This window comes from Acomys russatus, chromosome 30, assembly GCF_903995435.1.
Source record: "Acomys russatus chromosome 30, mAcoRus1.1, whole genome shotgun sequence".
Taxonomy (NCBI): Eukaryota; Metazoa; Chordata; class Mammalia; order Rodentia; family Muridae; genus Acomys; species Acomys russatus.
Window position 1 is genome coordinate 28539046 of NC_067166.1, and position 14549 is coordinate 28553594.

Genomic DNA, 14549 nt, shown 5'->3' on the forward strand with positions numbered 1-14549 from the left:
ACACTGAACAGATAAGAAATAATTGGCACAAGATAAGATTTTCTGAACAGAACACCCATAGAGTAGACACTAAGAGTTAATCACACCTCACAAAAATCAAAAGTTTTCTGTAAAGCAAAGGGCACCATCAATTGGACAAGCAGGCAACCTACGGAATGGAAAAAAGATTTTACCAACTCCATATCCAACAGATGTTAATCCAAAATATTTAAACACTCAAAAAACTAGTTATTAAAAAATTAAATGCTTCAATTAAAAAGTGGGGTATAGATCTAAACAGAATTCTCAATAGAGAAATATCAAATGGGTAAGAAATACTCAACATCCTTTGCCATCAGGGAAATGCGAATCAAAACTGCTTAGAGACTCCATCTTACACCTGTCATAATGGCTAAGATCAATACCACAAGTGTTGATGCTGGTGAGGATGTGTAGCAAAGAGAACACTTCTTCATTGCTGTTAGGAATGTAAACTTTTACAGCCACTATGGAAAGCATTGTGGTGGTTCCTCAGAAATTGGAAATTGACCTACCTCAAGATCCAGCTGTACTGCTCTTGGGTATATACACAAAAGGCTCTTTACTCTAACACAAGGACACATTGCCAACTATGTTCTTGGTCTTTTTATTCCTAATAGCCAGAACTTTGAATAAACCTAGTTCTTCCATAACTGAAGACCGGATAAAGAAAACATGGTATATTTACACAATGGAGTATTACACAGCTGTTTAAAAAATGACTTCAAGAAATTTGAAGACAAGTGAATTTAACTCCAAACAAAACAAAACAAAACAAAAAAAACCTGCTCTGAGTACGGTAAGAAAGGCAAATATTCACTTGTCTGTGAATTAGCCGTGAAATGAAAAAAACCTACAATCCACAGACTCAGAGAGGTTAGGTAAAGAGGTTATAGCAATAAAGGGAAGCATGTCTCTTCCTGGAAAGAGTAAATAGGATAGGTTCTGTAGGTGGACTGAGGCAGGTGGGATGAGAGTAGGAAGGACCATATGGTAGGTAGGGATGGAGGGAAAGAGTGTATGGAGAAACAGCTGGAATTGCATGGAGGAGTATCTTGGGTGTAGTGTGTAAACCTAGTGCAGTGGATTCTTCCTGGAATCGATAAGAGTAATCCTACTAAGGACCCTAGTAACTGAGGCTACAGAGTCTGAACTGCCATTGTTTGTAACCAAGTAAGGCTTCCAGTGGTAGGACTGGCTTACATTCTGTTGAGTTCTTGGCCAAGGAGTTGCTGTGGAGATCTCTTTAAAAAACCCAGGCTGGTCCTAGGACAGAAGCTTGCTCCCTGAAAACTGATAGTGGTGTCCTATTGCTGAGGAAACAAAACCCATTGAACATAGAGAGGTTGAGCTGCTGAGGGTTTGGAGACCTCAGTTCCACATTCTAATCTCTTTGGCATAAGAAGGTATTTTGCAAGGTATGGAAAGAGAATCCTGGAAAACCAACCCAGCAACAAAGCCCTCCACCTACTGTCAGTCCTGCCTGCAGGATGTGCTGGGGCAATGGTCGCTCAGAACTTGTGGGATTGGCCAGCTAATATTTGGTTTAACTTGAAGTCTAGGCCGTGAGGGGCATGCCATGTCCTATACTGCATGGAAGACCAAGAACAAAAGATTGGACAGCCCAGAGACCTATGGTAGAATTAAGCATGACTTGAAAAACAACAACAACACGTAAATGAAATGATTCCTAGCAGTATTCTGCAGTACTTATAGATCAGTGTCTTATCCAGTAGTCATCAAATAGTTTTTCTGAGGAAGCAGATGGGAACGGATGCAGAGGCCCATGGAGAGACATTATGCAGAGGGACAGTCTACATTGGTGGTCTCCATTGAGCTCCTCTCCTCAGAAAGCCTGAAACTCCATGGAGAAGGGGGAGGAAAGATGGGGAATAAGAAGGGATCAATGACAGCAGAGAACAAGGCCCACTGAATAAACTAAGCAGGACTCACACAGTCTCCAAGAAACTGAAATGGTAAGCATGGGGTCTGCTAGGTTCTGCACCAGGTCCTCTGTATACTTGTTATGTATGGTCTTTTTGGTGGCTTTGTGAGACTCTTAAAAGTGGGAGCTCCTATATTTCTGACCCTTTGGTCTCATCCTGAGACTGGTTTTCCCCTACTGGGTTGCCTTGTCCAGCCACAATATGAAGGCTTTTGCCTTGTCTTATTGTATTTTGTTTTGTCCTGTTTCACTGTACTCCCTCGAAGGCCTGCTTTTTTTTTTTTAAAGAGGAAACAGAAGGAGAATGGATCTGGCATAGCTAGGAGTGAAGGGGGAAGAAACTGTGGTTAGAATGTATTGTATAAGAGAAAATTCTATTTTTGATAAAAATGAAAGGAAAAAGGTTTTTAAATTTTTTGAAGTTTTCATTAGGGCACACTGGCTGAAATGAAAAAAAAAAAAAAATCAACCATGCTAGGGTTAGGGGTTAACAAAGGAAAAAAAAAAAGGAAGTTCTGTTTTCTTATAAGAAAACAGAAAGCTCCATTTGAAATCTCTCTTCGCTACGCCCCAACGGTTCTTAAATAATACAATTAAAATATTTAAAAATGTATAAGACTGCAAATTTCTATCACATCTTAAAGTATGAGAGCATGCTAGTTGTAAAGATTGCAAAGAGAGTGCAGAGACAGCTCATCTGACCCTAGCAAACACCAGTTGTCAGCAGATAAGACAAAGGTTATTTATTCCTGTGCTGGCAGACATCTTATTTCTGGTACACAGCACAGTGAAGTCTCAGTAAGCATCTGTTGAGCTGAGATATCCAATGAGAAACCTGAAGTTCAGAACAATTCAGGTGTCACCAGGCCAACAACCATCTGTTGATCAAGAGCTATTTCCAAAACCAGCTTTAATTCATAATCTTCCGGTAAAGTACTCTTTCCTCTGGATATAGATGGGCAGCTTGTAAGCTAGTGATCCATATGTTTATGAAGCTAAGGATTGCAGGGGGCACTTAAAGCTAAGGCTATACAGACTGAGCAGGTTATACTTATGTTTTTAGGAATATGTGCGCGCGCGCACACACACACACACACAGAAAGAGACAGAGACAGAGAGAGGGAGAGAGAGAGAAATTAAAGAAAATAGAGTTATGGATTTGAAAGAGTAAGAAAGAGTATACGGGAAGGGAAAACTGACCTGATTATACTATAATCTCTGACATGTTGGGGGATGGTCTGATGTATTTTGAAGCTAATTACTGCTTGCTGTCTCTGACCATCTTTTGCTTAATAAAAAGCCATCCTACCTGGACAGGGCAAAAGAGATAGGTGGGACTTAGACAGAGAGGAATACAGGAAAAAAAAAGACCACCATGAGAAGAAAGGAGAGAGACCCGAAGTGAAGAGAGGAAGGCCGCCATGGGTTAGCTGGAGGAGAAGCATATGGCTGGCAGCGTGGATGGAGAATCCAGCCCAGGTGAAGAACATTAGCAAGTATTTGGGATTATGGATGGGAGGTAGCTTGATTGAAGTTATTAAAAACAGATGACACGGGATTGAGACAGGGATCCCAGGCCTGCCCCACTATGGGAGGTAGTTTAGAGGATTGCTATCTGTCCTACCCCAGCTTAACTAAGGCTATTTTAAAATATAACAAGTGTCTGTGTCTTGATTGATTGCTAGCCAGGCTTATAGATAATACACGTAATTTTAAAACAATACTAACTAATAAAAGGAATAATAAAAAAACCTACAGCATTAAATCCAAGATATTGGCCAAATATTCTGATTCCGTATGGTAGAAATATGCCAGTCATTCATATGTTTAATATTTTGAAACTATCAAAAAGAGCAAATAATTTTCAAATATATTATTAATTCAATTGCAAATAACTATTGAGATGACAAATATCATTGGCTAAATTTAATAAAAGTGTTGTCTTGGGTTTATGGAAATGAAATGCACAAGCCCAGTTACCAGCAGCTGAATGTGTTAATCCATATATTGATAACACAAAATTGAAATCAAAATAGTTTGGAATAGGTAGAAGAATATATAAAGAGGAAATTTTATAGTCCACGTTTTTTTTTTCTGACTAGCTTTCTCAGCGGGATGAGGGGTTACTAAGCTTTATATCTTGAGCTAACCTAATAACACGGACCACGTCTCCAATAAGCCAGGCTTTGTACCTCCTGAGTTTGGCTTGTGACAAGGCCAGCTTTTCATTTTAGAAGGGGAAGAATCCTAAAGCTGTATAACTGTGTGTGCAAGTAGGGAGAATGCAGAGGATGCTTCAGTGGGAAGATAGGCAGAGGTCTGGTAATGAAGAAATAGTCCTTCTTGAATGCATTAGATTTGTTACTAGGCAACAAACGAAATGTGAGTACTTCTAGCACACTCTGAATGCAGCATCTTGTAGAAACTCCTTGCTTACAAATGTTTTTCAAAAGCCTCCTGTCTTGACACCTAAATTAGACACCCATTTCGTCCTACAATTTGTATGCTTTAATTTACACTTATATTTGAATGTTTGTTGTATGCATGTCACATAATTCTTTGTCCTTTGAAAAGCAAATATATTTGCCAATTCCACACCAAATATATTACTTAGCAGTATTATAAAATTCTTACATAGTTATGATCCCATCATATTTTCAATATAATTAAAAAATTCATGCAATGTCTGACAACAAATATGGATTAAAGTATAGAAAATAGCTTCTGACTCATTGCTAGTGAGTCTGCCACATAATAAGAAAGTTTGAATTTTTTTTAACCAAATTGAATGAACTTTTGGCCTCAAATCCAACAACTACTTCCCCTGGTTTATTTAAATGAGATGAAAATGTATGCCCACAAAAAAACCTTGCACATGAACTTGTATAGCAGTTTTCTTTATTTTTCCCCAAACTAAAAGCAGCCGAAAAAGCTAGAGATTTTTCAGTAGATACATATGCAAACAAAACTGGTAAACTGTAATAAAAAAAGGAAAGAAAGAAAAAGAAAAGAGTATTTTAATAGTAAACGAAGAGCTACAAAAATATAGACTGTATTAATGAGAAACCCTAAATGCATATTTTAAATGGTAATCATCAATCTGAAAGACAACACACTCTAAAATTCTAACAACTTCACATATGGAATAGATACAATCACAGACTCAGAAACAGTATCACCAACTGGTGAAGGTTAAGAAACAAAACAAGATAGGATATATGAATAGAAGACAGGGGATGTTTAGCCAAACTGACTTGTATAATTCTGTAATGGGAGATGTATGCATAAATATGGGTTTTACTTAATAACCCTTTAGAATCATGGGACACAGCTTTAATTGCAACATTCAGGATGCAGAGGCAGAAGGATCATTGTTAGTTTGAGCCCAGTCTGGTCTTCATAATGAAGTCTAGGTCAACCAAGAGCTACATAGTGAGATCCTACAAAAGAATACAAACTACTCTATCAGTCTCTACCAATGTACTTATTATGCAAGCAAAGATGATAAATTGGGACCCAATCATCTGGTAGAAAAGATAAATGGATCTTTCAACATTTCCAATTCATTTATTCTGTAAACTAAAACTACCCTAAGAATAAAGTTTACATAGTTCTAAAAGTCTAAAATCCACCACAGTAATATTGGTGCTGGCACTGGAAAAGATTTTTGCAATTTATATCATTGATAAAATTCCTCCTAAACTACATCTCTTAACTTATACATTAATCAATAATGTATCATTAAAAATTAAAGAGTTTTGCTTGTGTATATATATTCACATGCATATTTAGTTCACATTATATCATATAGAATTGAATTACTAATTTTTGTAATAAAATCTTATTATGCCTGTTTGTATTCTAATGGGAGAGAAAGTAAGGAGTGGCTTGGGAGGAGCGAGTAAATAGGAATTGGGAGGAACTGGAGGAGGGGAAACAAATAAGAATATATTATATGAAGAAAATCAATCTATTTTCAATAAGAAAGAAAAAATAATACATTTAATTGTACAAATAAATATGTTACATATGAATTAAAAATATCACTGTGATTGTAGTACAGTCACTGACTATCAAAATATTTTGACTTTCAAACACCTTAACAAATGCTTTGCATAACATCTATTGGTATATAACAAAAAGTAGACATCTCTTCTTCTTCTTTTTTTTTTTTTTTACTGTTCTTTTTATTAATTTATTCTTGTTACATCTCAGTGGTTATCCCATCCCTTGTATCCTCCCATTCTTACCTCCCTCCCATTTTCCCCTTACTCCCCTCCCCTATGACTGTGACTGAGGGGGACCTCTTTTTTCTTTTTTTTAAAAAAGTAGTTCCATTTAGATTTTTCAAGTCTCATGGAAGATTTTTCCTTTTTTTTTTTTTTTTTTTTTTTTTGTGGTGTGTTGATCAATTGGGTATCCTGATCAAAACCAAATTCTGACTCAGTTGACTTGTGCACAATCTACCATTTTAAAATGCTTCTGGGTGGTGCTGCCATCTCAACCCACCTTGGGTAGCAGTGAGTTAGGAACTACCTGAGCCATAAAGCTGTTATGAGAATGAAAAACCAGCTTAAACCCCTATCTGTCCTAGTTAGAGATTAACCAGCTCTCTTCCTGTTTCTCCTACCTGACGAACATTGAAGGGCTTTAGCACCTCAAATCGGCTTTTTTCTATGTAATAATCCTTTCCAATTCCACCTGAAAGAGGAAGATTTGATAACCTTTGTGCTGGGAGCATGCTTCTATTTAGTCATAATACTTCCCTGGCTTATGTGAACCCAAGGTCACCTATTTCTAGTTCAATTCCCTAATTTAAAGGTTTTCAGTTGGGGAAAGGTCAAATGACTGGCTCAAGGTCACTTATCCAATAACTGTAAAGGTCATGTCTCAAATCTCAATTTGTGAATCCAAATTCAATCCTCTTTCACTCATTATTGTCTTGCTTCTAATAATGATACATGTCACAGGAGACAGACAGGGTAATTTGGATATGAAAATACCAGTTTCAAATTGAATTTCGCAGCTTTGAGCTTTCCACTGCAATTCTTGAGAAACATTTAAGGTTTTGAGGGTGTAAGTGACAGGAAAGGGGAGCATCATTAAGTAAACCTTGAAATCCAACAACAAATGGTGCACGTCCGGCTTCCTATGATGAGACCATGTGGGGAAAGACTTGCATGCTCCACTGTGGAGCATGAGAGAATAAACAACCTTATGTTTCCCACCTCTAAAGATCTACATGAAAGAGCTCGGCCAAGCACATATGGGAGCCAGAGGCAGAAGAAAATGGCCCAGTAACAACTTTCAAGAATAATTAACTTAAAAATAAACAAATGATGATTTAATGCCATTTATGTGGCTTGTAGATCCCTGGATATGATGGAGAGGAATTACAACAACTTGTATCGCATTAGGAAAATAAATTCTTGAGATGTGATAAAATATTATTTATTGTATAGAACTTATTGATTCAAACATGATTTGGGTTTTCTAACATATTTCTCAAGGGCAAACCCCAACATCACTCCCCTTCAACCATAATCAGGGTGAAAATGTTAAATAATGGGAGATATTTGTGATATTAGGGTACTATGTCTGATCTCCAGGACATGTCATAGTAATTCTTTTGTATGTAACAACAATTATTGAACTAGATCATTTGAGAGAAACCAAAGAGAGTGACATGGGAAGATCTGGAGGGAGGAACAGGTAAAATGAGTTAATTATATACTTTTTTTTTTTGCTTTTTATATCAAAATTTATTTCACACAGTATTTTCTGATCAGAGTTTCTCCTCAACCAATTCCTCACAGAGTCTTTAAGACTTCCCATCTACTCAAATCCATATTTTTCATTTCTTTCTCTCTTTAGCAAACAAACAAAGATAAACAAGCAAAAAGAAAAAGAAAAGAAAACCACAAAAACATACACACAAATAAAGCTCATCAAAAATATGAGAAAATCATAGCATATAGGAAATATACAAGCCACAAACAGAAAGACAAAATAATGCCCAAACAAAGAAATATGACAAGAACAGTCTACAAAAAGACCACCAAGTTCATTTTCTGTTTGTCACATACTCAGGACATGGGTGCTACATTTAAGAGTGATTAGCATATCAAACATGACACCATTACTGAAAACAAAATTTTTCTTTGTAGGCAGGTGTCATTTACAACTAGATTCTTGGTTAGGGATGGTTACCCGTACTCCATTTCAGTGTTGTGACCCTTCAGTGGTTAGTTTTATGTCAAGTCCATTTGAAAGAAACTAGAATCATCTGAAAGGAAGGAACCTCAATTGAGGAAATACCTACACACAATCTGGCTGTAGGATATTTTCTTAATTAGTGATTGACGGGAGGAGGTCCAAGTCTGTTGTGGGTGATGCCCTCTCTGCTTGTGGTCCTACATTCTATAAGAAAACAGGTTGAACAAGCTATCTTAAGCAAGTTGGTATGTAGCACCTCCTCATGGCCTCTGCATCAGCTCATGTACCAGATTCATGCCCTGTTTGAGGTCCTGTCTGAGTTCCCTTCAGTGATTACGTACAATGTGGAAGTGTAGGCCAAATGAACTTTTTCCACTCCAACTTGCTTTTCATCATGGTGTTCCCTCATAGCAAGAGTAACTCTTACTATGACAGATCCCATCTAGGTTGAAATGGTGTGGGCCTTGAGCATGCTGTCATAGCCCCTGTGAGTTCAACTGTCTTGCTGTAGCTGGAAGACACTGCTTCCTTGGAGTCATCCATCCCCCTCGGGCTCCTGTAATGTTTCTATCACTTCTTCTGCAAAGCCCTGAGGAGAGCCCTTTGAGCCCTGAGTGGAGAGGTTTGGTGAAATATCACTTTTTGATAGAGTGTTTCCAAATTTTTAGACACTGCACCTTGACTACTTGGGTGGCCATGAATCTTACCTTGAAAAGGTCATGGAACAGGGGCATGGGAGCAAATATTGTTCTATTAAAAGAACATAGCAATAAACTACCTCCTAATGACATTCTGCTATAACAGCAGATCAATGTCTCATTCAGCCATCATTCCATCACTAGAGAAGCATCCTCCTGCAGCCGATTCACAACTGAACATTGTGAAGACGTAATTATACTTTGATTTCAAGTGTGTGTGTATTTGTGTTTCTCGTGCTTTTTATTATTTTTAAATATTTGTCTGTCTGGTTTCTGTTGTTTGACTGTTTTATAGAAAGACACAGAAGAAAGATCATGATGATGGGTGGGTTGTGAATGAGGGATGATAAGGGAGGGAATGGGCAAGAGAAACCAAGATGAAACATTGCATGAAAAATTATTTTCAATACAAATATGCATATTAAACTGTTTTAATAAAAGGACACTAGGACTTTGAACTATCCCTACATCTGCTTTTGGAAAACCAGCCCGTGATAAAAATCTGATTCTTCTTTCAGAGAGATCTTTTGTGTGCGCTGCATATAAAAACTGTCTCCCCAACGCTTGCATCTGATAACACATCTTTACGCTCTGCCTGCAAGTGTTCATCATACTTTTATCATGAGATAAAATGAATAAAAAGACACCTAAGATACTGACTGCCCATCTTAGTCTCCTTAGGTCTGTTTTAAGATTTTCTCATGTGTAGAATGATCCTACCTTCAAGGAGAGTCAACCTTGACACTTCAGAATCTGGTCTAATAAAAATGTCTAGCCTCTAATTCACTTGTTGATGGTCTGAGACTTAGAGATCACTCAAGGAAGTTAGGTGCTAGATGTAAGCAACATGAGTGTTCATGTACTTAGCAAGATTCTCCAGAAGTTTTACAAACTCTCCGCTGTGAAAAGACTTTAGAAAAATCACAAAATGCTTTCCGTGTCTAAGAGTAAAGACATGGTAAGTCTAGCTGGTACCCTGGGATGCTGGTAGTCCAACTCAGGCTGATATCTCAAGATTTGTATTCTAGTTTTCCAAACCATTGTCCTAAGTGTCACTTTGGTATTCATCAGCAATATTCTCTCTCCACTCTTCCAAATCAAGCTGTCTCCCCATCCCTAACCTTGTTGTCCTGATTAATACATCCAGCTGGCACATGGCTACCTCTTACAACATCTTTCAGCAAATAGTATCCTGTGGGCTCCCTGCACTCTGGGATGCATGCCACTCACTGTGTATTTTTGAATTTTCAAAGATTTTCACAAAGAAACAGAGGAAAGAATGTTATATGTTGGTTAGAGTTTAGAGCATTCTTTTCTATTCCTTTCCTTTTTTCCCCTTGTATTGTCTGTGAACCTGATCAGAATAATTGCTGGAATGCTTCAAGTATGTAGGTTTATGGACAAATATGAAAGAGAGAAACAAATATTTAACACGAAAGGTAACATAAGGTAAACTGAACTGAATAACAATGAAATGGACTTGTAAGCATATTACTAGTCACGTTCAGTATGGACACTAACACAGCCCTCATCCTGGGAGGTGACATGCACTGTGGAGATAGGCAGCATGAGCCAAAATGCCCATACTCTGAGCTGATCTACAATTCTATGAGTAGACCACAAACAAGAAGGTAATGACTTGTACACAATAGATCAATAAAAATAAAAGCACAATGAATATAAATAACTTACTGTGCTGACAGTGGATCCCATTAAATCCCCGGGGACATTTACAAACATAGCCTATGAATGTGTCTCCGCGATATGCTTCACTTATCTCACAGGTTCCTCCATTATGGCATGGGTTGGGAATGCAGGGACCTGAAAGACAGAAAAAAAAGCCTCATAAAGCATGTGCTTAATAAAAAAGTATTATATCAACATTTTGAGTTGACAGTTTTGTTCTTGATATTGTATAGGAAAAGCACAGCTGTGCGATCTCTGCTGAATGGCCTGAATTTGAACATATGTGCCATTACTTTTAAGCTATGTGACCTTGGGAAATCATTTAATTTTTCTGTTGCTTTGGTTAGGTCTTATGACAATTATTAAAATGGTAAAATTAACTTTAGTGGTTATCCTACAGCTGAAAAGAGGTCATATATTAAAATATGCAGAACAGTACCATCCACGTAGTACATATTCAAAAAATAGCCCTAAATTCAATTATAAGAATTTCTGAATTGTTGAACAATTTATACTGAATCTCAGTTTCTAAAGAGCTTTTGACCTTGCTGATGCAAAAAGAAATCTGACTCTACCAATATAGAGAATGTCAAGTGCATAGATGCTTGCAGTAATTTATGGAATCTTCATAAATTTGAGGAGAATGGCCTTAGAGAAACTTCTATTGTCTTCCCTTAACAGCATAGTTCAGGAAGAACAGTATGTTTGAAAAAGAGGCCATGACAGCCATTTTGTAGACGCTGGGAATGTAAGTTCAACAAAGATTGAAGACTACAATGCGAAATAGAGACATTCTGAGTTTTCCCTGGGCAAACCCAGCTGGTACCAGTGTGATTAGTTGGTAGCATCCAGCTACTGCTCTGTAGGATCTGCTGCAACAATGTTCATTCTAGTTACACTCCTGAGGTGATGAGCACCATGTGGTATCAACTGGGCCAGGCCCACCTGGCATTGAACTCCTCAAGTGCCTATTCTGTACTCAGGGATGCTCTTCTTGTACAGCAGAGGTTTGCTGGAAAAACTTGGTTTCTGAAGCTTTTGTAGGCAATGCTTTCTTTTCTTTGTTGTTTTCTCCTTTCAGAAGTGACAGGCTGGGTCACAGTCTGAGGGCTTCTGCTAAGCTCTCATGCTCTCTCCTGGTCTCTTTTGTTCCTCATAAGCATTCACTACAATACTCTGTATTATGTTCATTTTTCTCAAATAAATGTTGAGTGAAGACAGAACCCAGAGAAGAGATACTGTTGATGAGTCTAAGGAGTCAAGAAAAAGTTTCCCCACGAAGATGAAAAGGGACCAAACAACAAATATATTCTGAAAAGATTAGATTATAAGCACTTTGCCTTGTCCTACAAAACTGATGACAAGCAGTACACTTCTCACACTTGAAAGTACACTAGATAAGAAATTGAGACCAGGTAAGTCATATTTGCTGTTACTAGATAGGAGAGACCAATCAGGAGGAATTCACTTTTTAAAGTATAGATCATAAAACACATTTGGGAGGAAAACTCATTGAAAAGAAAGCTATATACTGGTGTGAGAAAATGAATGTTGGTGTTATGAAACTAAATGCCTGACAACTCATGATGAGTCGTGGAAGAGTCCTGGAGCCCCGGAGGAAAATCAAGAAAAGAGCAAGCACTTTTAGCTGAGACAAGAAGGAAGGCAGAGCATTGGATACAATAATATTGAAGATATGGGACAACTGTTGAGGATCCATCAAACAGGGTTGGTAACAGAGTCAATGGAAAAAGTAGACTTAGAAGGTTGCCATGTGCACTTAGAGGAGCCCACTGCAGTTTAGAGTGTTGGAGACTGGCCTGGTGCTATGTATTCTAATATTAATTGTTTTGTTTTCCCTGAGGTCTGCTTTGCTGTCTTTATGAGCAGACACTCGCATACCCGAAATGGCATTTGTAATCCTTGTCTCCAAATTGTCCCTGAATGACTGAATAAATGCCTACACACCAGGGCAGAACTGAGGTAGACAGAGCTAAGGTTCATAGGCTTGGAAGACAGAAGGTCACCGGAGCAGAGAGACAAGTATGAGAGAGAAGAAGGAAGCAGAGACTGCCTTGGGTTAGCAAAGAAGAACCACAGGGCTGAGAGGAATGTACTCCGTGGGTTGGCACAGCCAGAGAGAAGCAGCACAGATGGAAAACATATGCAAATATTTATATTATTTTGGATGGGAAGTAGCACAGATCTAGAGCAAATGACATGGGAAGCTGGACTGGAAAATGTCAAGGTAGATTAGGGGGTTAATATCTACCCAGTCATGCGTAAGATAAAGCGTATTAAAATTTATAAGGTATCTGTATCTTCTATTGATATAGTAACAGGTTAATACTAACCACTGCAATAATTATATTGTTTAATAATACTAATAGACAATATCTGGATTTGAACACCTTTAAAGATTCTGTACCATGATCCTGTGTAAGAAAAAGTGATAGCAGTTTGATTCTTTCCTCCAGAAACTTTATAGGGAAAAATAGTTTAATATTGTATGAAACCATAAAAGATTTACTTAGAATAGTCTACAGGCACTCTACAGTTCCTGGACCCACACTTCACTCTCTGCACTCTTCGCCTTCTCTGAAAAATTGTGAAAGTTTTCAACTATAAGTATCTGTATCTTGATATCCCTCAAAAAGAGATGCCTGGATATCTAATGTACAACAAGAGGACTAATTTGAGTAAATTTGTATTAAAATAGGGACTTTTATTAAGTAGATTTTAGCTGGCTGTTTTTACTGAAATTTAATATATAAAATGGTAACCATCTCATTACCTTTGCTCCAAATAGTATCGATTTTTAAATTTCAGTATACAGTATGATTTTTTTTTCAAATAATGCCATTCAATCAATGGTTCAAACAATGAACCAGGTAATTCAGTTGCATGTAATGCTTTTGAATCAAATAATCTAGTAACTTTCCTTACGGTGTGGCATTGTCTGTGTTTGAGAGAACAAAGTAGGTGTAAGACCTATGACAAGGTTTAGAATAGCTGAATAATTTCCTCTCATTGCAAAGCATCATGTTAAACATTCCTGCTCTCCTTTCTGTTTCTCCTGTTCTCTTTTCAAAAATTGTCTGACAATGTCTTGCAATGTAAGAACATATTTTACGTTAAAACAAATCTCACCTACTCCCCACAGCAAAGAATGAGGTGGTTGCTATTTTTTCTGCAGTCCCTGGTTGTTGTTATCCTGATGTTTAAAGAAGAAGGTTAGAGAAATTTGATATTATTTATCAAATCAATATCTCCCAGAATTTAGTCCTCAAACTCAAAATCTGTGATTCCAGGAGGAGAAACTCAAACAAAGGTAATACTAAGAGTTTTGATGCATCAATTGCTTTCCAAAAAAAAAAAAAAAAAAAAAGCAAAAATGTGTTTTAAGTAACTGGCAACTGAAACTCATATATTACATAAAAATATACAAAATATATCCAGTTATATAATTCTGAACAAAGAGGTCACTATGAAAATCACCTAACTCAATCTCACAATTGAGCAAATAAGAAAACATAAAATAATAAAAATTCAGTGAAATCTACAAAATACTATGTATGAAGAAAATTGGATTTAAGGAATTATACCTGGGAGAAAGAAAAGTTATTAAAAACCAACATAATGAAGCTATTCTTGCTTCCTTGAGAGAGTTCAGTAATTATAGCAGAAAGAACAGAAACTTCTCCCACATCCACTTAGGCTTAAGAAACTCTATAGGGCACTAATAAAATATTTGTAAGTAAGACCTTTGCTTGCTCTTGCTAGGAGATAAAACTGATGCCAAGCTGTGGGTCCCTGAAAGTCTCTCCGAAGAACAAGAGTTGCCTAGGAGCCTGCATAAGATGGCATTTACGCACATTTATCTTAGAGAATTAGACTATGGAAGAAGGTGAGATCAGACAGTTTAGTATGAGGAAGAACTGAGGAAACATGGTGGAGAGCGATGCAAAAAGAATCCAAAACAAAGC

The 14549-nt window shown here is 37.3% G+C and overlaps 1 protein-coding gene across 2 annotated transcripts in view; it reads right to left on the reverse strand.

Annotated features, from left to right (window-relative positions):
- Edil3 (EGF like repeats and discoidin domains 3) overlaps positions 1-14549 on the reverse strand; it is a 468021-nt gene that overhangs the window by 246141 nt on the left and 207331 nt on the right. For both annotated transcript variants that reach the window (XM_051172620.1, XM_051172619.1), the window contains one exon: positions 10570-10698. In XM_051172620.1, the coding sequence (XP_051028577.1) occupies positions 10570-10698 (129 nt within the window). The remainder of the gene's footprint in view (positions 1-10569; positions 10699-14549) is intronic.